At 54.9% G+C, this 20000-nt stretch overlaps 6 protein-coding genes across 6 annotated transcripts in view; 2 read left to right on the top strand and 4 right to left on the bottom strand.

Moving 5' to 3' along the window:
* Window positions 1-209: 209 nt before the first annotated feature.
* Window positions 210-1849, bottom strand: PTSG_09517 (uncharacterized protein). The gene has a single exon (XM_004989890.1). It carries the CDS (start codon window positions 1726-1728, stop codon window positions 652-654), a length of 1077 nt encoding a protein of 358 aa, XP_004989947.1. The 5' UTR covers window positions 1729-1849; the 3' UTR covers window positions 210-651.
* A 746-nt stretch (window positions 1850-2595) lies between these two features.
* Window positions 2596-3934, bottom strand: PTSG_09516 (tubulin beta-4 chain; the record flags this gene model as incomplete). Its single annotated transcript, XM_004989889.1, has 2 exons — window positions 2596-3360; window positions 3398-3934. 2 exons carry the CDS (start codon window positions 3932-3934, stop codon window positions 2596-2598), a joined length of 1302 nt encoding a protein of 433 aa, XP_004989946.1.
* Window positions 3935-4802: 868 nt separating this feature from the next.
* Window positions 4803-12888, bottom strand: PTSG_09515 (DNA topoisomerase). The gene is made up of 26 exons (XM_004989888.1): window positions 12770-12888; window positions 12404-12495; window positions 12177-12247; window positions 11877-11977; window positions 11670-11731; window positions 11398-11460; window positions 11015-11164; window positions 10650-10745; window positions 10247-10381; window positions 9905-10010; window positions 9609-9658; window positions 9282-9386; window positions 9078-9132; window positions 8789-8909; window positions 8472-8574; window positions 8125-8235; window positions 7590-7826; window positions 7289-7387; window positions 6856-6926; window positions 6613-6733; window positions 6351-6441; window positions 6103-6214; window positions 5826-5910; window positions 5620-5689; window positions 5166-5264; window positions 4803-4963 (listed from the first exon to the last, which is right to left on the bottom strand). Exons 1-26 carry the CDS (start codon window positions 12825-12827, stop codon window positions 4860-4862), a joined length of 2568 nt encoding a protein of 855 aa, XP_004989945.1. The 5' UTR covers window positions 12828-12888; the 3' UTR covers window positions 4803-4859.
* A 36-nt stretch (window positions 12889-12924) lies between these two features.
* On the top strand, window positions 12925-14484 carry PTSG_09514 (uncharacterized protein). The gene is made up of 4 exons (XM_004989887.1): window positions 12925-13004; window positions 13307-13538; window positions 13790-13922; window positions 14189-14484. Exons 1-4 carry the CDS (start codon window positions 12960-12962, stop codon window positions 14304-14306), a joined length of 528 nt encoding a protein of 175 aa, XP_004989944.1. The 5' UTR covers window positions 12925-12959; the 3' UTR covers window positions 14307-14484.
* Window positions 14414-18555, bottom strand: PTSG_09513 (uncharacterized protein). The gene is made up of 12 exons (XM_004989886.1): window positions 18458-18555; window positions 18033-18124; window positions 17687-17757; window positions 17279-17445; window positions 16908-17009; window positions 16654-16689; window positions 16327-16403; window positions 16026-16069; window positions 15792-15854; window positions 15503-15594; window positions 15184-15285; window positions 14414-14965 (listed from the first exon to the last, which is right to left on the bottom strand). The coding sequence occupies exons 2-12, from the start codon at window positions 18113-18115 to the stop codon at window positions 14831-14833; spliced, it is 972 nt and encodes a 323-aa protein (XP_004989943.1). The 5' UTR covers window positions 18116-18124; window positions 18458-18555; the 3' UTR covers window positions 14414-14830.
* A 207-nt stretch (window positions 18556-18762) lies between these two features.
* The window catches only part of PTSG_09512 (methyltransferase type 11), a 1837-nt gene continuing 599 nt past the window's right edge, over window positions 18763-20000 (top strand). The window contains exon 1 of the mRNA XM_004989885.1: window positions 18763-20000. This exon is cut by the window's right edge and continues 599 nt beyond it. Coding sequence (XP_004989942.1) covers window positions 19191-20000 — 810 coding nt within the window. The 5' untranslated portion in view covers window positions 18763-19190.

Raw genomic sequence — 20000 nt, 5'->3', positions numbered from 1 at the left:
GCCCCACTCTGCTTGTGTGTGTACACAACGGAGATGCAGCGTTCTCTCGTCATCTACCTCTTATTTTCGGTTCTCTTGACTCTTAATTGCTCCAGCCACACACACACACACACACACACACACACACACACACACACACACACACACACACACACACACACACACACACACACAACCCCTGAATGATGGCAATTGGTGCATCATGTTACTTGCTTCTTGCTTCTTGCTTCTTGCTTCTTGGTTGTTTCGACATGGACATAAACGATTGGCTGCTTCAAAGCCACAAGCTGATGACAAAACAAGGAAGCACTGGCTGGAAAGCAACAGCTGAAGGAGCGAAAGACAAAGGGGGGTGGGGACAGGGCAGCAGGAGTACAGATGCACCCACAATCCACAAACACATAACAGGACATGCATGACGACACCTAGCTCGTTCACACACACACACACACATACACGCACATACACCACAGCAAGCATTCGCTCACACACACACACATACACACACACACATACGCACATACACACTCGCGACACAACCACACAACCACTCACTCACTCACTCACCACACAACCACACAACCACACACACACACACACACACACTCACTCGCTCATACTCACGACACACACAAGCACAAACAGAACAAACTAGACGCTACCAGGTTCGGGCGCTTCATCGTGGCCAGGGTACAAAGCAAGCATCTTGTGCATGCCTTCGCGGAAGGCCTCGACATTTGCCTTGATGATGGCCTGTTTGGACTCAAAGAGCGGGGTGCCAATGACACAGACAAGCATGAGGTGCTTTGTGACGTGGCGCAGGTACAGCGTCCAGTTGCGCACGGGGACGACGCCGACGGTCTTCTCGTCATAGAGGATGGACGGCGCAGTCTCGCCCTCGCGCTTGCGACGGAACACGCCAGACACGTCGACAACAAGGTCGATGCCATCCGAGCACGCCTCGTACAGGCCAATGTCCACGGTGCGGCTGTCGCTTGCCACGTAGATCTTTGTGGACACGTCAAACAGGAAGGCCTTGATCATGTTGGAGCGGCCGGCGAGCGTGTCGAGCATGCCCTGCATGCTGGGGAACTGCGGCAGCAGCTTCTGTGTGATCTTGCTCATGGCCTCGAACACGGACACGTCGAAAATGCTGGTGAGGTAGAAGCTGATCTGCACGTCGACGCCGTACAGCCCGTCGTGGACGGCCTCGTTTAGCTGCTGGGTGATGACGCGCTTCTCCTCGGAGCCGATGGTGTCGGCCTTGTGGATGAGCACCTCAAAGTTGATGTTCTCGTTGATGTTGTATGCCTCCTGCACCAGGTTGCACAGCAGCGCGGTGGCGGGCCCGATGTTCTCTGCCGCGTCCAGCACAAACACCACTGCGCCCAGGTTGTCGAAGAGGTCCTCGCCGCGGATCATGGGGTCCAGCACGTTGAGCTGGCCCGGGAAGTCGACAATCTGCAGGTTGAGGAAGGATGTGGAGGGCATGCTGTCGTATGTGATGTCGGATGTAGTTTCCAGGAACGTGGTCTCGTTTGGTGACAGCCGGTGGTACACCACCCGTGCGATGGATGTCTTGCCGCTGTTGCGCAGGCCCACCAACAGCACGCGCGGTCGGATGTCGCCGTCCACAACGCTCAGCTGGGACCGGTCCTCGTCCTGCTCATCAATTTGAAACGGCATCACTGCGGGGCCATCCCCATCACCACGATAATCATACGCCATGGTCGTTGATGCGTGTGCGCGTGTGTGCTGGTGTCGGCGTGCGTGTGTGTGTTTCTTGTGTCTCTCTTGTGCCGATGTGTGCGTGTGTGTCTGCGTCGATATGTGCTCCAGAAGCGCTCACAAAAACTGCACACGACAACACAAGTTTCAGGCAACACACGCTCTTCTTGTGTTCTTTCGCGTGTCAAGTTGTTGTTGTACTTTGTGGTCGCTCCACTGCAGGGAGGTCAACTCCGGGCACAGAGATAACGACGTGGAAGGGGAGAGAGAAACCGATAACCAAGGAACAACAGAACAAGGCAGAAAGCGGCGGGCGCAGTGAAGAAGAAGAAGAACAACGACAGGCACCACCAGATCATTCAATGATATGTGTGTCAATGAATGCGACAACACGCACGCACGCAAGCAGGCTCCCGCAAATAAAAATGACTATGACACTTGAAGTTGGCCGTCTCAAGACATGTTATTGTTGCCGAGTCTCACTTCAACACACAAGGGAAGAAGAAGGTGACAACAACAACAAGCTGCAAGAGAGAAAGAGCCAGACATCAAGGACCAGCACAGGAACAGCAAGACGCGCATGCACAAAGGCAGAGGGGCATACACGGAAGAGGAAAACGCACAAGCAGAGCGAGGAATGCCAGATTCATGAAATCAAACACTCAGCGCTTACTCATGTCCGTCTCCCGTCACCCCAGTGCACAAAGTGAAAGAAGCATCAAAGACGACAGAGGGAGAAAAGTGAGGCGAACGAACAAAAGACGGGAAAAAGTTGCAATGCAAGCGCCGTGAGCAAACCTGTGCAGCAGAACAAGAAAAGACTGCGTGCACAAGTACGTCACGCGACCCGGACGGGGGGCCATACGCTTAGTCATCGTACTCCTCCTCCTCCTCGTCGAACTCGCCCTCCTCCTCAGCGGTGGCGTCCTGGTACTGCTGGTACTCGGAGACGAGGTCGTTCATGTTGGACTCGGCCTCGGTGAACTCCATCTCGTCCATACCCTCGCCAGTGTACCAGTGAAGGAAGGCCTTGCGGCGGAACATGGAGGTGAACTGCTCGCTGATGCGCTTGAAGAGCTCCTGGATGGCGGTGCTGTTGCCAATGAAGGTGGCAGACATCTTGAGGCCGCGGGGAGGAATGTCGCAGACGGCGGTCTTGACGTTGTTGGGGATCCACTCGACAAAGTACGAGCTGTTCTTGTTCTGGACGTTGAGCATCTGCTCGTCAACCTCCTTCATGGACATGCGGCCACGGAAGATGGCGGCGACGGTGAGGTAGCGGCCGTGGCGGGGGTCGCAGGCGGCCATCATGTTCTTGGCGTCGAACATCTGCTGGGTGAGCTCGGGGACGGTCAGGGCGCGGTACTGCTGGGAGCCGCGGCTGGTGAGAGGAGCAAAGCCAGGCATGAAGAAGTGGAGGCGGGGGAAGGGAACCATGTTGACGGCGAGCTTGCGCAGATCAGCGTTGAGCTGGCCAGGGAAGCGGAGGCAGGTGGTGACACCGCTCATGCAGGCGGAGACGAGGTGGTTGAGGTCGCCGTAAGTGGGGGTGGTGAGCTTGAGGGTACGGAAGCAGATGTCGTAGAGGGCCTCGTTGTCGATGCAGTACGTCTCGTCGGTGTTCTCAACAAGCTGTGTGGACAGAGAGGGTGGCGTTGTAGGGCTCGACGACGGTGTCGGACACCTTGTGGGAAGGCACGACGGAGAAGGTGTTCATGATACGGTCGGGGTACTCCTCGCGGATCTTGGAGATGAGCAGCGTGCCCATGCCAGAGCCGGTACCGCCACCGAGGGAGTGTGTGAGCTGGAAGCCCTGAAGGCAGTCGCAGCCCTCGGCCTCCTTGCGGACAACGTCAAGGACGGCGTCGACAAGCTCGGCGCCCTCGGTGTAGTGGCCCTTGGCCCAGTTGTTGCCGGCGCCAGACTGGCCGAAGACAAAGTTGTCGGGGCGGAAGATCTGGCCGTAGGGACCGGAGCGGACGGAGTCCATCGTGCCGGGCTCCAGATCGACGAGGACGGCGCGGGGCACATACTTGCCGCCGGTGGCCTCGTTGTAGTAGACGTTGATGCGCTCGAGCTGGAGGTCCGAGTCGCCCGTGGCAGTGCCCGTTGGGTCAATGCCGTGCTCGTCGGAGATGACCTCCCAGAACTTGGCACCAATCTGGTTACCGCACTGGCCGGCCTGAACGTGAACAATTTCGCGCATGGTGTCGGTGTTGGTTGTTGTTCTTGTATTGGGGGTGGGGGGCAAGAAGGGCTTGGTGCTTGTCGGAGGTGCTGCTGTAGTCGACTCGAGAAAGAGAGACAGAAAATGACGTTGCGAAGGCTGCTCAAACCAACCAACCGACAAACCAGCAAGCACACCACGCACAAAAGGCCAAGCCAATAATCCACAAGCAGCGGCAAACGTGGCAGTGGTTGTGCGTGTTTTCCCCCTTTGGCTTGCTTTTTGATGACTGCTTTTGTGTTGCTTTTGTGTTGCTTGTGGTGTTTGTGCGTGTTGTTGCGAACGAGAGGTTGCTTGGTAGCGATGGGACGCCAAACAAAACGACGAACTGCAAATATCTTTCGTGAAAGGTCGGCGAAATTTTCGTTGCGGCGGATACGCTGTGTCGTAGTGCGTCTTCGTGGGCAATTGAGCACATCTTGCGCTGAAATGACGCGAACACGTTTTCCGATTTCGGGGAAAGCAAAACCACGCCACAAATAGCTCGGTTCGTTCATGAAAACGAAGCGATGGATGTTGTCCGCTTTTTGTCGTGTTTGGTGGTGGTGTGGTGTTGTTGTTGTTGTTGTTGTTGTTGTTGTTGTTTAAGTTGTTGTTGTTGTTGTTGTTGTTGTTGTTGTTGTGTGTGTTGTTGTTGTTGTTGTTGTTGTTGTTGTTGTTGTTGTTGTTGTTGTGTGTGTTGTTGTTGTTGTGTTGTTGTTGTTGTTGTTGTGTGTGTTGTTGTTGTTGTGTTGTTGTTGTTGTTGTTGTGATGTGATGTGTGTGTTGTGGTGATGTGTGTGTGTTGAGTCACACGTCCCACATCACATTACACAAAACACTGCTCAAGTGCTCCTCCTTCACAACGCTTGCTCCTTCTCATTCATTGCAGTGCCACAGCCACTCCCAAAGCATGCACTCCCAATCAGATGAAAAACTGGTCAAGCTGTGCCATCTTGTCCTTTGGTTTCCGACGGCCGCGCCCACGACCCCGTCCACGCCCTCTGCCGCGGCCACCCTTGCGCCGCCCTAGATGTGTGCATGTGTGTGTGTGTGCGTGTGTGGTGGTGGAACGTAAGTGGACAGACAGACAGTTGAACGTGGTCGCAAGAACAGAGGCGTACATGTGGACATGCAAACACGTGTGCACCCCTACACCACCACCACCAACAACAAAAACAACAACAACAACAACAACAACAACAACAACAACAACAACAACAACAACAACCTCGACGGTGCATGGGGTGTGTTGTTGAGCCGTGCTTGAGGGACACGAGGGAGGACAGCAGCTCATCGCAGAAGATGCACCCCTCATACTTGGTCTCGCCTGGGGTGCAAGAAGGAAGACGAAAAAATGGGAGAATGTTAGTGGGCAGAATAAGAAAGGATGGTCAACAGGGAAGAAAAAGCACGGGTGCGTGTGCAGCAACACGAACATGCGGAGCAAGGCGGCTCCAACAAAGCCGCAAAGGACAAACACGCAAAACGAGACAAAAATGCGCATACAAGGCACACACGTGCGCACATGTAGACATGGCACACATACACACACACACACATGTACACACATACACACACACGTACACACATACACACACATACGCACACATACGCACACGCATGTACACGCATGTACACACATACACACATACACACACATGTACACACATGTCCACACACGCCTGATTTGAGTGGGGACTTGTCCTTGTGAAAGTCGACGCTGAGCTGGCTTGCGCCACACTCGCACACATTCTGACACAAGACCAGCGCACACACATGCACATGTGTGGTGAACAAGGACAAACGGCACACTTGGTGCAAGCTGGAGGGACACAAGAATCGCAATGACGTTATGTTGCGCTACATTGTGAAAGTGCGCCCCACACACCTTTGTGACGCGAATGTCGTGTGCGTTCTCGATGAGTGTGACAATGGTATTGCACTGATTGCAAGCCAGGCGCCACTTTGGTTTGCTGAAAAGCCATTCGCATCAACCATGTCAACAACAAAAAAAAAAAAAAAACGTGAACCAAACAAGAAGACCGCTGCTGTGCTGGCGTCAGTGCTGTTGTTACGGTGGTTGTGCTTTAAGAGCTTGGTGGTTGTGTTGACTTCAACGCCCACTGTCAACAAACACACACACACACGTTTGCACATAAACACACCTGACTGGGTCCATGACGAGGATGCCGCCGTCACAGCTGACGCAGGGAGCAACACCGAGGTTGATGGCGCTGTGTTTGCACAGGGCATTCACACACGCATTGCACCCAGAACCTACAGAAGCGAGAACAGTCGCGGCCGGGTATCCCACGCAACCAGGCAAGCACACGTAAGCACATAATCAGGCCAACCCTCTCGCATGTCATCACACATGCACACATGCACCATGCACACGTGCACACAAACAAACCTTTTGGCATGCTCTCGAAGGGCGGGTTGTTGTAGCAGTATGGGCAGAGCGGGAATGCCTTTCCGTTTGAGCCCGTCGAGCACATGACCAGCTACACCAAGCAGGCAAAGTAAGCAGCCACAGCGGCAACAATCACAAATGGATGGCATTGTGTGAATGCTACAAACGTGCACCGACGCAAATCAACGTGCACAAGCAAGCATTGATAGTGAGTGAATTGAACAAACACCACCTGTGCTCTGTGTGTGTGTGTGTGCAGCACCTCAAAGCCATCGAGTGGGCACTTGAGCTCCTTGTAGAGCATAATCTTCCCGCGCTGTGGCAGCGAGTACGTATCGTCGCATGTCGGGCAGTACAGGCGCTGCGGCTTGGCAATGATCAGCCTTAGGAAAGAAGAGGATGCAGAGGCAAGCGCAGCACGTGTGCGTGCGCGCGTGAGTCAATGGAGCGATGAGGACATGCACATTAGCTCCTCGCACACGTTCACACATGTGCGCGCACGTACTTGAGGTAGCGGTTGCATTTTCCACAGCGACACAAGTTCTTCCCCGTCTTGGACAGCAGCGTGAAGTTCACCTGAAGAAACAGAGAGAGAGGGGTGAGGAGATGGGGTGAGAGACTGCAGACGTGAGCACGCGCTCTTGTTGCAGCGGCCGAGTCGCAACCAAACACAAGAATGCGAGAACTGATATACACGTGTACACGCTCGCCGACTCGAATACGCGCTCGCATATGCATGTACACGCGCACACGCACACGCACACGCACACACACACGCACACACACACACACGCACACGCACACACACACGCACGCACACGCGCGCGCGCACATACACGCACACGTACACGCAAAAGCACACGCAAAAGCACACACACGCACACACACGCACACACACACGCACACGCACACGCACACGCACACGATGACGACAGCACCTCGAACAGCTCGTCCATCAATTGAATGTTCTGCTCAAAGAATTTAAACTTGCGCTTGTATGTGTCAATGAAATAGAACAGCACATCCTCGTACTCGGCCTACATGTGCGCATGTGTGTGCGTGCGTGAAAAAGTACGTTTGTGTCAGTGACGATGTGTGATTGCGGGTGTGGCTCATGTTCGCACGCAGCAAGAGTGCAGAAAAAGCAAACAGAAACCGACGACAAACTCAACCACCTTTCAACTCCGCAACCCCCTTCCAGCTCCACCACGACACCACAACACCACAACACCACGGCACCTGTCCGCAGGCGATGAGGGAGAACTGCTTCTCGACGGCTGCGCGCATGGTTGGCAGGCAGAGGTCATGGTCAATGCGCTGGTAGCCGTGCACCACCACCACCCCGAGGTTCGTCGGCACAAGCGTGCGCCCACCCTGCACAGTGACGTAGTTGCGCTCGCAGATGGTGTTGATGTGCTTTGGGATGCTCGCGTCCGTTCCAATCCCGTGCTTCTCCATCAGCGAAATCAAGTCACTCTGCACGCAACACGCAAGCGCGTATGTGTGTGTGTGTGTGTGTGTGTATGTGCATGTATATGTGTGTGTGGCATCAAAGCAAGGGGAAAGCATGAGAGCTAATGATGGGCAGTCATGTCACCACTCTTAGATTTGCGCATACGTGTGTCTGTGTGTCTGTGTGTCTGTGTATGTGTGTATGTGTGGTATGCCCATGATGATGACTAAGCTGTTGGCTCTACGTCTGCCCACCTGATGGAGTATGGTATTGTCCGCCCCACCACCACCACCACCACCACCACCACCACCACCACCACACCTCTGTCAAGTATCCAGGTGGCGCTGTCTGCTTCTCGGATATGGAGACGTTCTTGATGATGCACTCTTGGCCCTCCTGCATGTCCGGCACCACCGTGCTGCTCTCGGGCGACTGCACAACAGCACATGCAACCAATGGTGAGGCGAGAGTATGATACACAAATGCAAGCACACACAGTGACAGAAAACAAGTCCACAACACGCGCGCACACACGCACGCACACACACACACGTACAGACACACGCACATACACAAACATGCATGCGCGCGCACAAGCACACTCACCCACTCACTCACTCACTCACTCACTCACTCACTCACACATACACAAACACACACACACACACCATCCAGTAGAGGACGGAGGTGAAACCCGGGGAGATGAGGCGCTGGCCAGAGAGAGAAAACATCTCGCTGCCAACAGCAAGCGACACGTTGGTCACGGAATACCTGCAAGCAAGGAACACGACATGCATGGGTAATGACGTCAATGAAGAGGCTGTCATTGTTGCTGCACGTGTGGCTGCACACACGCACACAAGTAATACACGCACACACGCACACACACGCACACAAGTAGTACACGCACACACACACACCTATATAAACCCAAACACACCATCACAGACACAGGCACAGCAGAGCCGAGGTGGGTGTGCCATACCTGCAGTCTGGGCTGAGCGTGGCAATGTAGTGTCGACACACGAGATCGTACACGCGCCACATATCCCCTGACAGCTCGTTGTCCGTCGCCAACCGCGCAGGCGTGATTGGCGGATGGTCCCCTGTGGTGGTGGCAATGGTCATGGCATGGTCATGGCATGGTCATGGCATGGTGATGGCATTGTTGATGTGTGTGTGTGTGTGAGCATGAGGGTGTCAAGCTCGTATGGATGCGTGATGGCTGCATAAGCAGCAACAGCACTACCGTCAATTTCTGGCAAATTGCGTACCTTTGTCCACGCCGCCCTTTGGTTTCACGAGCGCGCCATCCAGCAGAACTCGTGCCTGCAACGCACAACAAGCGTCCAATCCAGCAAAACCATTCATTCATCCACCAAAGCCATTTCATCAACCCATCAATCCATCAAACCATCCATCCACCAATCAATCAGCCAAGCCACCCCCTCGCAATGCCAAAGAACGCCGTACCGCACCTCCTTGCCCCAGTCCGGAGAGCCCTTGAGCTCGTGCAGGACGGCAGCGGTGTCGAAGTTGGCCGGATAGGCAGTCGTCTCTGTGCGCGGGTAGCTGATGTAGCCCTGAGGGGAGGCCGATACAAGGGCAGGCAGGCGCATTGGACAGTTGGTAAGCGCGGAATGCAGGATATATGTGCAAACGGTCACACTCACACGCGCATACATACACGCACACACATCCACACATACACACACACATACACACATACACACATACACACATACACACATACACACATACACACATACACACATACACACACATCACACACATCCATCTCTGACCTGGATATACAAGCGCTCCGCAACAACCATGGCCTGTTGCGGCCCAATGCCTGCGGTGGAGTGGACAAGAAACATGCCGTGAGCAGCAGTCGGCGGTGGGAGGCGACGCACCACACTCAATTCAGCGTTTCTCTTGGCTGTCTTCAGGCGCGCTCCTCGCCACATTGCATCACGTTGATTCTCATTCGCTTGCATCGTAACCACACACATGCACTCACTCACTCACTCACTCACACGCGCACACATACACACACACATACAGACACACACAAAACACACATCACCAAAGCACGTACCGAGCCCCGCTGAGCAGATTCTGAGCAGCTCAACAGTGTTGAGCGCCGTTGGCCGCGGTTTCGCCTTCTCCTTCGACTGCACGCGCAGCACTTTCGCAGCGCGAACCTGGTGATGGTGACATCGGTGGTGGTGAGAGATTTTGTGTGTCACTACGCAGACAACATACATAGGCGTGCACACAAGCACGTTGGCATGCAACACACACGCACGCACACATATACCACACACGCACACACAAAGGGAACACACACACACACACACACGCACACACACACACGCACACACACACACACGCACACACGCACACACGCACACACGCACACACACACAGCCCGTCTTACGTCTTGGATGCGGTGCAGGAAGAGGGAGGCGACGGTCTTGTCAAACACACGCACGCGGTCCCACTGCAATTTGACGGGCGAGTCGTTGATGAGCGCCCGCACATCTAGCGTCCAGTATGTCTCCGGCTGGAACGTCTGATCACCGGGGGGGGGGTGGGTGGTGAAAGGGAGTGAGGGAAGATCACGCACGCGTACACGCACACACAAGCATACACACACTCACACTCACAATGACACTCACACACACTCACACTCACACTCACACTCACACTCACACACACACACACACTCACACGCACTCACACTCACACACACTCACACACACTCACATACTCACACAAGCACACTCACACAAGCACACTCACACAAGCACACACACACAAGCGCAAAATATCGCACGTACTTGGATGAGGTCGTGGCGCTGGACGCAGAGGGCGAGGGTCGGTGTCTGGCAGGGCCCAAACGAGAGGACCTGCGAATCAAGGTCGCCGTACTTGCCCTGAAGGCGAAAAGAGGGAAGAGAGGGTCATGTGTGGTTCAGGCGCGGGCAGGCGTGGGAGCATGATAGGGAAGGTAGGCCAACAGGTGATGAGCAGCCAATCACATGAAGGAGTGTGAGTGTGTGTGTGTCTGGCTGAAGTATGCGTTCGCTGTATGTGTTTGCGTGTATTTGCTCACTTTTGCACACACGCACACACACACACGCACACACACACAAACACACACACACAAACACACACACGTATGCATATACACATGCATGCGCACTTGGAAGAATCGGCTCTGGAAACGGGTGAAAGCGACGCCCATACGGAGGTCGAGCTCGCGGCGGGCGTCCACGCTGAGCGACACGTTCTTGTCGGGCTCGCCAAGGTGCTGCATGGCATGCTTGATGTCCTTCGCAGTGATGGCAGAAAACTGCACAGGACAACACGCAGGGGGTTCACGTGTGTATGTGTGTTGTGTGTGTGTGTGTGTGTGTGTGTGTGTTGTATGTGTATGTGTGTGCGTGTGTGTGTGTGGTGATGATCAACCGTGAGTAGATTGTCGACACACTCCAGTCACGCGAGAGAGAGAGAGAGAGTGTGTGTGTGTGTGTGTGTGTGTGTCAGTCACGGGCCAGACTGCTCCCCCACTTGACTCGTCGTCACCTTTGCGCGGAAGATCTGCTGTCCCGGGCGGTGGTTCATGGCGGGGCGCACAGCGTCAATCACCTGAGTTTGTGTGCACACACAAACACAGGCAGAGTAGATGCGTGCCACATGCATGGGGATTGAGCACCAACAAGGGATTGGCACTGGCAATCAAGCAGACACGCGTGCGCACAACGCACAGCTTCTCACAACACACACACACACACACACACAAAACAACACAACACAACACACTTCACGAACGTCAAGCGATCAGCAGTGGGACGCACCTCGAAGCAGATGTTCTCGCCTTCAGGATCGCAGTCGAGCCAGAGCACAAGAAAGTCGCAGCCTGCACACACCATACAGAAAGCCGCGCACATACGTTAGAACGCACACAAGCGGCGTTGTGTTCACGCACACGCGCGCGCATGCACACATCACAAACCACAATAGCAGCAAAACAAACCCTCCCGTCAGACTCCACATGTGCGCACCTTTTGCTTCGCTGCGCAGCGCATGCACTACGTTCTTGGACGAGTCGGCTTCTTGCATCTCCACATCCACGGTGAACAGGTCACCCGGGTCAGTTCGGTCCCTGGCATAACGTGGGATATGGATGGGTTTATCCACACATGGGCGTTATGTCGCTTCTCACATCTACCCGCTACTGCATCCTCCAACGTGAACGCAAAGTCTGTACCATCTGCCTCCACACGCACACACGCGCACACAAACACATACACACAAACGCACGCAAACACACAACCAAGTACGCGCACGCATAATGCGCTCACCAGTTGTTGTACTTGGCGGGGAACTGGACCTCCATTACGTGTCCACGCACGGACGTGAACTTGAAGTGGGCCTGCAGCCACGGGTGTCCCACAAGTGGCAAAAGGCAACCAACGCCACAGCCATCAGTTCACGTGAGGCAAGCAACCAAGTGTGGTCTTCCCGCCATGCTAAATAAGTCCGCACAAACACACCGCACAAACACGCAAACAACGAGCCCTCTACTAACCTTTTGGCCCTTGAAGACGCCATCATACTCCAGCAGCGGCAGTCCTGCAGTGCGTGTGTTCCCGTAGCTGCAACTGCCATTGGACAAAATCGCTAGAGCGTGTGTGTGTGTGTGTGTGTGTGTGTGTGTGTGTGTGTGTGTGTGTGTGTGTGTGTGTGTGTGTGTGTGTGCGTGTGTGTGTGTGTGTGGTTGGTGTTGTTGATGCTCATGTCAAGAGCAATGCTTATCGCTTGGTAGCTTGCTTGCTTGCTAGCTGGCTAGCTTGCTTGCTTGCTTGCTTACTTGCCAACAAATACACACGCCGTCACATCTACACATACGCGAGCTCATGTTCACACGCAGGCACACAAGGACATGCAGGCAGACCTGCAAGCGATTTGGCCAGTGCTGGCTTCTCAGCAACCTGCAGCACGTTCACCACCATCTTGCTGGTCTTGGCACAACTTCTTCTTCTGCTTCTTCTGCTTTCTTCTTCCTGTTCTGTTTGTTTGCCGAAAATTATGTTATTTCTTTTACCAATCTTCACAACTTGAGCTTGGAGAGGACAACAGCACAGATGAGCGACAGCGGCGATGTGGTGTGGGCTTGTCGTCTGCCAAAGGTTGGTCATCATCTTGGTGTGCGGCGTGGGCAACAAACGTGATGGGCAAGCATGGCGCGGTGCGACAGAGTCGGCGAAGGACTGGAAAACACATACATACAACACAGCCATCACACCCTCTCCAACACACAACACGAGCCACACACACCCTCACCACACACTCCATCATGCACACCCTTTCAACCACACAACTCACACTCCATCGTGCACACCCTTTCAACCACACAACTCACACACGCACCCACACACACACACACACCCTTATCCCCCTCCCGAATTCACCCTCAAACACCCCCGCTCAGGCGATGAGCAGTGCAGAGAAGGAAGAGCTGAAGCAGAAGGTGTCCCGTGCAAACCCTGCTGCCTTCCATGCGGCGTCCCGCTACCCAATCACGAAGGAAGTGGAAGACATTTTGGAGCAGATGTCCCTTGTAGCCACGCGAGAGGAATACGGCAACGACTTTTGGCAAGAAGGATCCTACTCCTGTTCGCGGTGTCATGGTCGCCTCTATTGCTCCAAGGATAAGTTCCACGGTCAGTTGCTCAGGCTGGGCTGACAATACAACGCTGCTCATCATCTGCCATCTTGAATCGTCTTGCCGAGTGGCACGCCCAAGCAACAAAGACATTGCAATCAGCGACAAACGCCTGCTGGTGTTATGTTATGTTAATGACGTGTTATGTTCTGATGTTCTGTTCGCAGCAGTCGAAGTTTTGCTGCCTGGTCCCCTTTTTTACTCACTGTCTTCGTGATGTTGTACACATTTGGTTTTGCCTGGCTGCAGGGCCGTGTTTGTGGCCGTCGTTTCGTCAGCCCGTTGCAGATGATGTGTTGTTGACACGCAAGGTGGATTCATACAACAACTACACGTGCGAAGTGCACGAGGTCTACTGCAACAGCTGCCAGCTCTTTCTTGGGTGCGAATGCAAACTGCCTGCATGTGACCCTGTTGCTCGTTGCGTCTGTCAGTGATTGGCCTTTCCTATGAATCGCAGCCTTTTGCTAAAGACGTGTCCTGTAAACCTGCATCTTCTGTCTTCAAGCCGTACCCCCGCCCCAGCAAACAACGGGCATGCTCGTGAGCCTTGGTCGCCACTGACTCACTCTATTGTGTGTGTGTGTGTGTGTGTGTGTGTGTGTGTGTTGTGTGTGTGTGTGTGTGTGTGTGTGTGTGTGTGTGCAGGCACATGTTTGAGGATGGCAAGGAGCATGGCGATACACACCCAGACGCGCGGTGGCGGCACTGCGTCCTGAGCTTGAGTCTTGACTTCGCGCCATCCCCAGCATCATCGGCGCAATGATGGGCAGCCCGCCGCCATCAAGTGCACATTTGTGCTGACAGTAACTGCCTCTCTGACTGAACTACACACATACCCGTCTCTGTCTCTGTCTCTCTCTCGTGTTTCTCGTGGTTTTTGCGTCTTTCTGGTTCAGGCGAGTCAATGGGGAGGTTTGTGTAATCCAACCACAATACAGCCCCGTTTGATGAGACTCCACGAACACTGAAACAGCGACAATCAGAACAACATCGCCACAACAAAGATGGAAAGTGGCACACACGCAACACTAACACGCCAAGCGAACCACGCACGCACACTAACTCAACACCAAGCCAGCAAGCAAGAAGCAAGCCACCGTTTTTTTTTCAATCCACTCAGCACCCAACAGACAACAACAACACCAACCCATGCATGGCACAACCCATCAACCACTCACACCCCTGACATAAAGACAAGACGAGAGATGGAGGCGTGTGCATGCGTGTGCATCGGATACAAGCGTGATGGGAGAAGGAGGAGCAAGGGGGACATGATGAGTGCTGCGTCTACTGTCCAATCTGCAGGCCGAGGCCAAACACCGTCTCGGACTTGACGTGGTCCAGGATAGCGGAGACGATAAAGGTGAAAGCGGGCACAAGCTGCTTCTCAAAGTAGCCCATCACAACACCGCCAGAGGTGATCTGACAACATGTATGCACACGTGTCGGTTTGTGTGTGTGTGTGTTGTGTGTGTGTGTGTGTGTGTGTGTGCGTGTGTGTGCGTGTGTGCACGGGTGTGTGCCAGCGTGTTGAGGTGAGGACTGAGTGCACGACCTGCCATGCAATGTGTGGCTTGCCATGGGGCAACTGTCAAACAACAAATGCAGCACCAACACCCATGTGCAAGCAACGGCCACACCTGTCCCCTGAAGGTGCTGTTCTTGAACGAATACTGCACGCCCACGGACGCCTGAACCTGCCGCTGCGGCAAATGCATCTCAAGCTCGCACCCGGCAGTCGTCTATGCAGATTGAGAGTGCATGCCGACAGTGCGTGTGTGTGTGTGTGTGTGCGTGTGTGTGTGTGTGTGTGTGTGTGTGTGTGAATGAGGATAACGCAGGTGTTTGTAGGTTAAGTGCTGTGCTGACGTGTGTGCGATAACGCTGCTGCGCAAGAAGAAGTGAGTTAGGTCGAAATGCATGCGTGTGGCTGACAGGAGGACAGGCAAGAGTACGCACGTTCTTGGCAATCTGGTGAACATAGGAGGCCTGCATGATGCCGACGGGGCTGGCGGTCACCGCCAACAGCCAGTCGGGCGTCTGGTACTTGCCTGCCATGCCACACACACACACACGCACGTACACATGTGCACAGAGATGGACATGCACAGCAAGGATGAGCGTGCATTCACATGCCACATGTATCGTTTCCACGCACACACACGCAACACAAACATTATTCAACACACGCACAACACCCACACACATGTTCACACACACACACGCGCATATTCACGGGAGGACGCACCGCCAAAGTTGAGGCCAGAGTACTCTGTCAGGTTGGCCATGTACTGGTACTGCAGCTCGGCGCCTGCACATAGCACAGTTTGCATTGACAGGAGAGGAGGGTTGGTGAGTGACAGCGCACACGTACACGCACACTCGCATACGCACTCGCACACGCACACTCGCACACTCGCACGTACACGCATTCATACAAACGCACACATGCACACGACTCCACGACTGCAGAACATCGCACCGAGGGAGAAGCGAGAGGTGACGCGCTGGAGGTAGTTGAGGATCCTGATGACGACAGATTGGAGGGGGGCGGGGTTGGAATCATAGGGCGATTAGAATGCATGGCATGAAGAGGTGCCGTCTGCACCGCATTGCATGGTACTCCTTGGCTAACAACAACAACGTTGCAACCACCAAACACACACAAACAACCAACGCCACAACACACAAGCACACACAAGCACACACAAGCACACACAAGCACACACAAGCACACACAAGCACACACAAGCACACGAGCACCACCGCCACCGCCACCGCACCATGTGCCCTTGTTCTTGGCGGGGTTGACGTTGAGCATCTTCAGGCCCGCAGAAAAGTCGCTGCCGGCAAACTCAGTCTGCACACGCAGCACCAAAGAGAAGGGGGGGGGGAAGGAGTGGATAGGCACAACAGCGTGGGTGTTGGTTGCGTGTTGCATGTTGCATGTGAGCTGTTGGTGTTGTTGTTGTTACTGATCGTTGCGTACACATGTGCACGCGCTCGTCTACATGTGTGAGTGTGTGTGTGGCAGCCGTCACGATGAGGGCATTGGCGGCATGCGTGGTGGGGCAGGGGGAAATCGGACGGCATGGTCGTGGTGACATTACCTCGAGTGCGGTGCCAACGACGTCGGAGCCATCCGTCTACAGGGCAAACAAAAAATCAAACAACAACAGCACACAGACACACACATACATGTGCGCGTACACACACAGACACGACGCATGAACATGCACACACACATGGCGCATTGTGTCAGCAGCAGCGAGTCGAGTAGCATTGAGACCAGCCACGCAAGGTGATCACTGCAACCTCGAATATAGATGGGGTGCGTGCAGTGCGTCACGCTGGCGCTTCGCACCTGCAGCTGGTACTTGAGCTTGATGTTGTCTGTTGCCTCGTGGATGATGTTAGCCATGAGTCGGCCAGCGTGGTCCACCTCACCGATGCAGATGGGGAAAGACTGCGGCAGCACATTCGCGAGCACGGCATGCAAGGTGTGAGCAAGATGCAAACAAGCACGTGCACGGAGTGAGCGGCAGCCTTACAGACACCTAGGAGGGGCACGCGTTTGAATTGCAGAACTGGCTCTGCGCAGGGGAATGCCCTCTCACTCGACACAGTCACCGGCACCGCCACCACCAACACCAACAACACCAACAACAACAACAACAACAACAACAACAACAGCAACAACAACAGCAACAACATCGCAAACACACAACGGCCCACCTCCTGGGGGCTCTTCTGGCGCATGGTGCCGATGTATGTGGGCTGAAGCTTGTACGCGCTCTCCTTGCCGTTGAGGATGATGGAGTGTGTCAGGGCAAGGTGCTGGCCAACGGGCTTCTGGAAGGCGAAGCGAGCGCCCTGGAACACCATAAACGCCGGCAGCACACCTGACAGCGGGGTTGGACAACGGGCGTGTGTGTGTGTGTGTGTGTGTGTGCGTGCGTGCGTGTGTGTGTGTGTGTGTGTGTGTGTGTGTGTGGGACACAAAGGATTGTGCAGTACATGCCGACGTGAGGTGCGTGCCGACAAGGCAGGTTCAGAACGTTGCGTGAACTTCAAGACTGTGCAAGCCTGCAGACTCACGCACACGCACAATCGTCCCCGCATGAACGCGTGTGTCTGGCGCACCTCGGATCTCGTTGTGCAGAGAGTCGAAAGAGCCGGGGCCAGACCTGGCGGGAGCAGCCTCCTGCTGGGCGCTGTGTGTGTGTGTGTGTATTTGTGTTTGTGTGTGTTTATGTGCGTGCGTGTGCGTGTGTGTGCGTGTGTGTATGCATGCTCGTGTGTGTGTGTGTGTGCATATGTGTTTGTGTGCGTGTGTATGCATGCTCGTGTGTGTGTGTGTGTGTGTGTGTGCATGCACGACAACACACATTCCTGCTGGTCGACAAGCCACGCACAGTGCACACACGCGCGCTCGTTCACGCACACGCACACACATGCGGCCCCCAAACGCAGGCATGTTTTCACTCACGCTGGTTGCTCTGGCTGTGCCTGTGCCTGGGGAGCGCCCGTGGCAGCGGCAGGCGAAGGAGGAGGGGGCATTGGCGCAGACATGGTGGAAGCCTGCTTGCTTGAAAGCACCAATAGTGACAACAAAATAGCAGTGAGCAGTGGGCAAACAGTGTCAAACAAATGATGGTGATGATGGTGATGGTGATGGTCGTGGTGGTTAGTGGTGGTGGTGGTTGTTGCACTGGCGAATCATCGACAGTGGGCCAGGCATCCATCCACACACACACACACTTGGCACCACGCTGCCACAAGGCAAGCAAGCCTCGACACTTGACAGCGTCAACAACAAGAACAAGCCCGACTACCAAGACAACGTGGGCGACAAGCAAGGCAAGGGAAGACCAGGCAACGCGCTGCAACCTCTTCATTCACTCACTCACTCACGTGTGGCAGAGACGGTGGGTTTGTTGGTGGAAGAGCTGCTGTGGGTGAAAGGGCAAAATTGACTTTGGTGCCTTCACTCTACGATTCGTGGCTTGGGCTTCAGGGGTTATCACGCACACTTTGCATGCAACCGTCGGTATCCACCAAGGTCAAATTTGACCTTGAGTCAGGACCACCAGAAACAAAGGCGGACACAGACACACCCGAACAGTGCGAGCTGTGCGCGGTGCTTGCTTCTGCTTTCTTTCGTGTGCTTCTGCCGAGCATGCTCTGATGCTGTGCACTGCTGCACTTGCTGCACTTGCGCACGAGTAAGTGATGTCAACAGAACCACGGCAGAAGTAAGCCTGCCTTGCCTGCAAGCAAGCATGCAACCATCACCATCACCAATGTCATGGCACATCACAACAACGACCCATCAGATCACAAGCGAATCACAGAATCACCATCTCCTACATTCTCTCCCCTCCCTGAGAACCATCACTGCACTTCCGCAACTTGGGTGGCAATTCATTTTTTCCAACGCACCCGACGAATCAAGATAGCAACTGCAAAGCAGCTGCAAGCAACGACAAGCACAAGCGCACTTACAGCATCACCGAGCTTCACAGAGAACTCCGTCGACCAAGAAGCCCCAGCGTGCAGCAGACGCCTCAACCTGCGCTTCCACCACCACAAGGACGCACAGCAAGCACACTGCGAGACCTCCTTCCATCGGTGAGAATTGACAATCATGGACGTCCTGCGCTCCGAAAGCAAGCACCCGCAAGGCCAGGCAGGGATGCAGCAAGACGCCGCAAAGCTGCAGAAAGAGCAGCAGGGGCGGCTGCAGCAGCGACTGACCCGTGATGCTGAGACGCGCGCCCGCGAGTGCTACGACACCCCCGACGCGGAGCTCTTCTACTCCAACGTCTGGGGCGGCGAGAACATCCACGTCGGCATGTACAACACCACCAGGGACATTGCAGATGCCAGCCATCGCACAAACATGCGCCTCGCTCCCATGCTGGAGCCGCTCGACGCGTCGAGCGCTGTGCTTGACTTGGGCTCGGGCTACGGCGGCACGGCGCGCTACCTGGCGCGCACCTACGGCTGCAAGGTCACGGGCCTGAACGTGAGCGACGTGGAGAACAAGCGTGCCGTGGCCCTGAACAAGCAGCACGGCCTACAGGACAAGGTGGAGATCGTGCTCGGCACGTTCGAAGACGTGGACATGCCGAATGCTTCCTTTGATGCCATTTTCTCGCAGGAGGCCATGCTGCACGCTGGCGACAAGGCCAATGTGGTAGCAGAGGCTGCGCGCATGCTGAAGCCTGGCGGCCGGTTTGTGTTCACGGACGTGATGCGGAGCGACGACTGCGATGAGTCCAAGCTTCAGCCCATCTACGACCGCCTCCACCTGCCCTCCTTGGCCTCCCCCAGCTTCTACCGTGCGGCGGCAGCAAAGCACGGACTGGATGAGATTGGCTTTGAAGAAGACACCGCAAACTTCACCGCGCACTACTCCCGCGTGCGCGAGGACCTGATTGCTCGCGAGCAGGAG

Source organism: Salpingoeca rosetta (assembly GCF_000188695.1).
Source record: "Salpingoeca rosetta unplaced genomic scaffold supercont1.26, whole genome shotgun sequence".
Taxonomy (NCBI): Eukaryota; class Choanoflagellata; order Craspedida; family Salpingoecidae; genus Salpingoeca; species Salpingoeca rosetta.
Note: the sequence above shows the minus strand (reverse complement) of the source record. Positions and strands in the feature narration are given on the sequence as shown.

What these genes read in the sequence shown, in the direction of transcription:
- PTSG_09517 (XM_004989890.1), bottom strand. Translation starts at nt 1,728, where the DNA reads ATGGCGTATGATTATCGTGGTGATGGGGATGGCCCCGCAGTGATGCCG.
- PTSG_09515 (XM_004989888.1), bottom strand. Translation starts at nt 12,827, where the DNA reads ATGGTGGTGAACGTGCTGCAGGTTGCTGAGAAGCCAGCACTGGCCAAA. An exon ending in GCTGCGCAGCGAAGCAAAAG is followed by an intron (nt 11,732 to 11,876) that starts GTGCGCACATGT and finishes TGGTGTGTGCAG; the next exon opens with GCTGCGACTTTCTTGTGCTC. An exon ending in CCTCCGTCCTCTACTGGATG is followed by an intron (nt 8,236 to 8,471) that starts GTGTGTGTGTGT and finishes GCTGTTGTGCAG; the next exon opens with TCGCCCGAGAGCAGCACGGT.
- PTSG_09514 (XM_004989887.1), top strand. Translation starts at nt 12,960, where the DNA reads ATGAGCGACAGCGGCGATGTGGTGTGGGCTTGTCGTCTGCCAAAG. An exon ending in GGGCTTGTCGTCTGCCAAAG is followed by an intron (nt 13,005 to 13,306) that starts GTTGGTCATCAT and finishes ACCCCCGCTCAG; the next exon opens with GCGATGAGCAGTGCAGAGAA. An exon ending in CTCCAAGGATAAGTTCCACG is followed by an intron (nt 13,539 to 13,789) that starts GTCAGTTGCTCA and finishes GCCTGGCTGCAG; the next exon opens with GGCCGTGTTTGTGGCCGTCG.
- PTSG_09513 (XM_004989886.1), bottom strand. Translation starts at nt 18,115, where the DNA reads ATGTCTGCGCCAATGCCCCCTCCTCCTTCGCCTGCCGCTGCCACGGGC. An exon ending in TCTGCACAACGAGATCCGAG is followed by an intron (nt 17,446 to 17,686) that starts GTGCGCCAGACA and finishes CCCCGCTGTCAG; the next exon opens with GTGTGCTGCCGGCGTTTATG. An exon ending in AGCTCAAGTACCAGCTGCAG is followed by an intron (nt 16,690 to 16,907) that starts GTGCGAAGCGCC and finishes TTTGCCCTGTAG; the next exon opens with ACGGATGGCTCCGACGTCGT.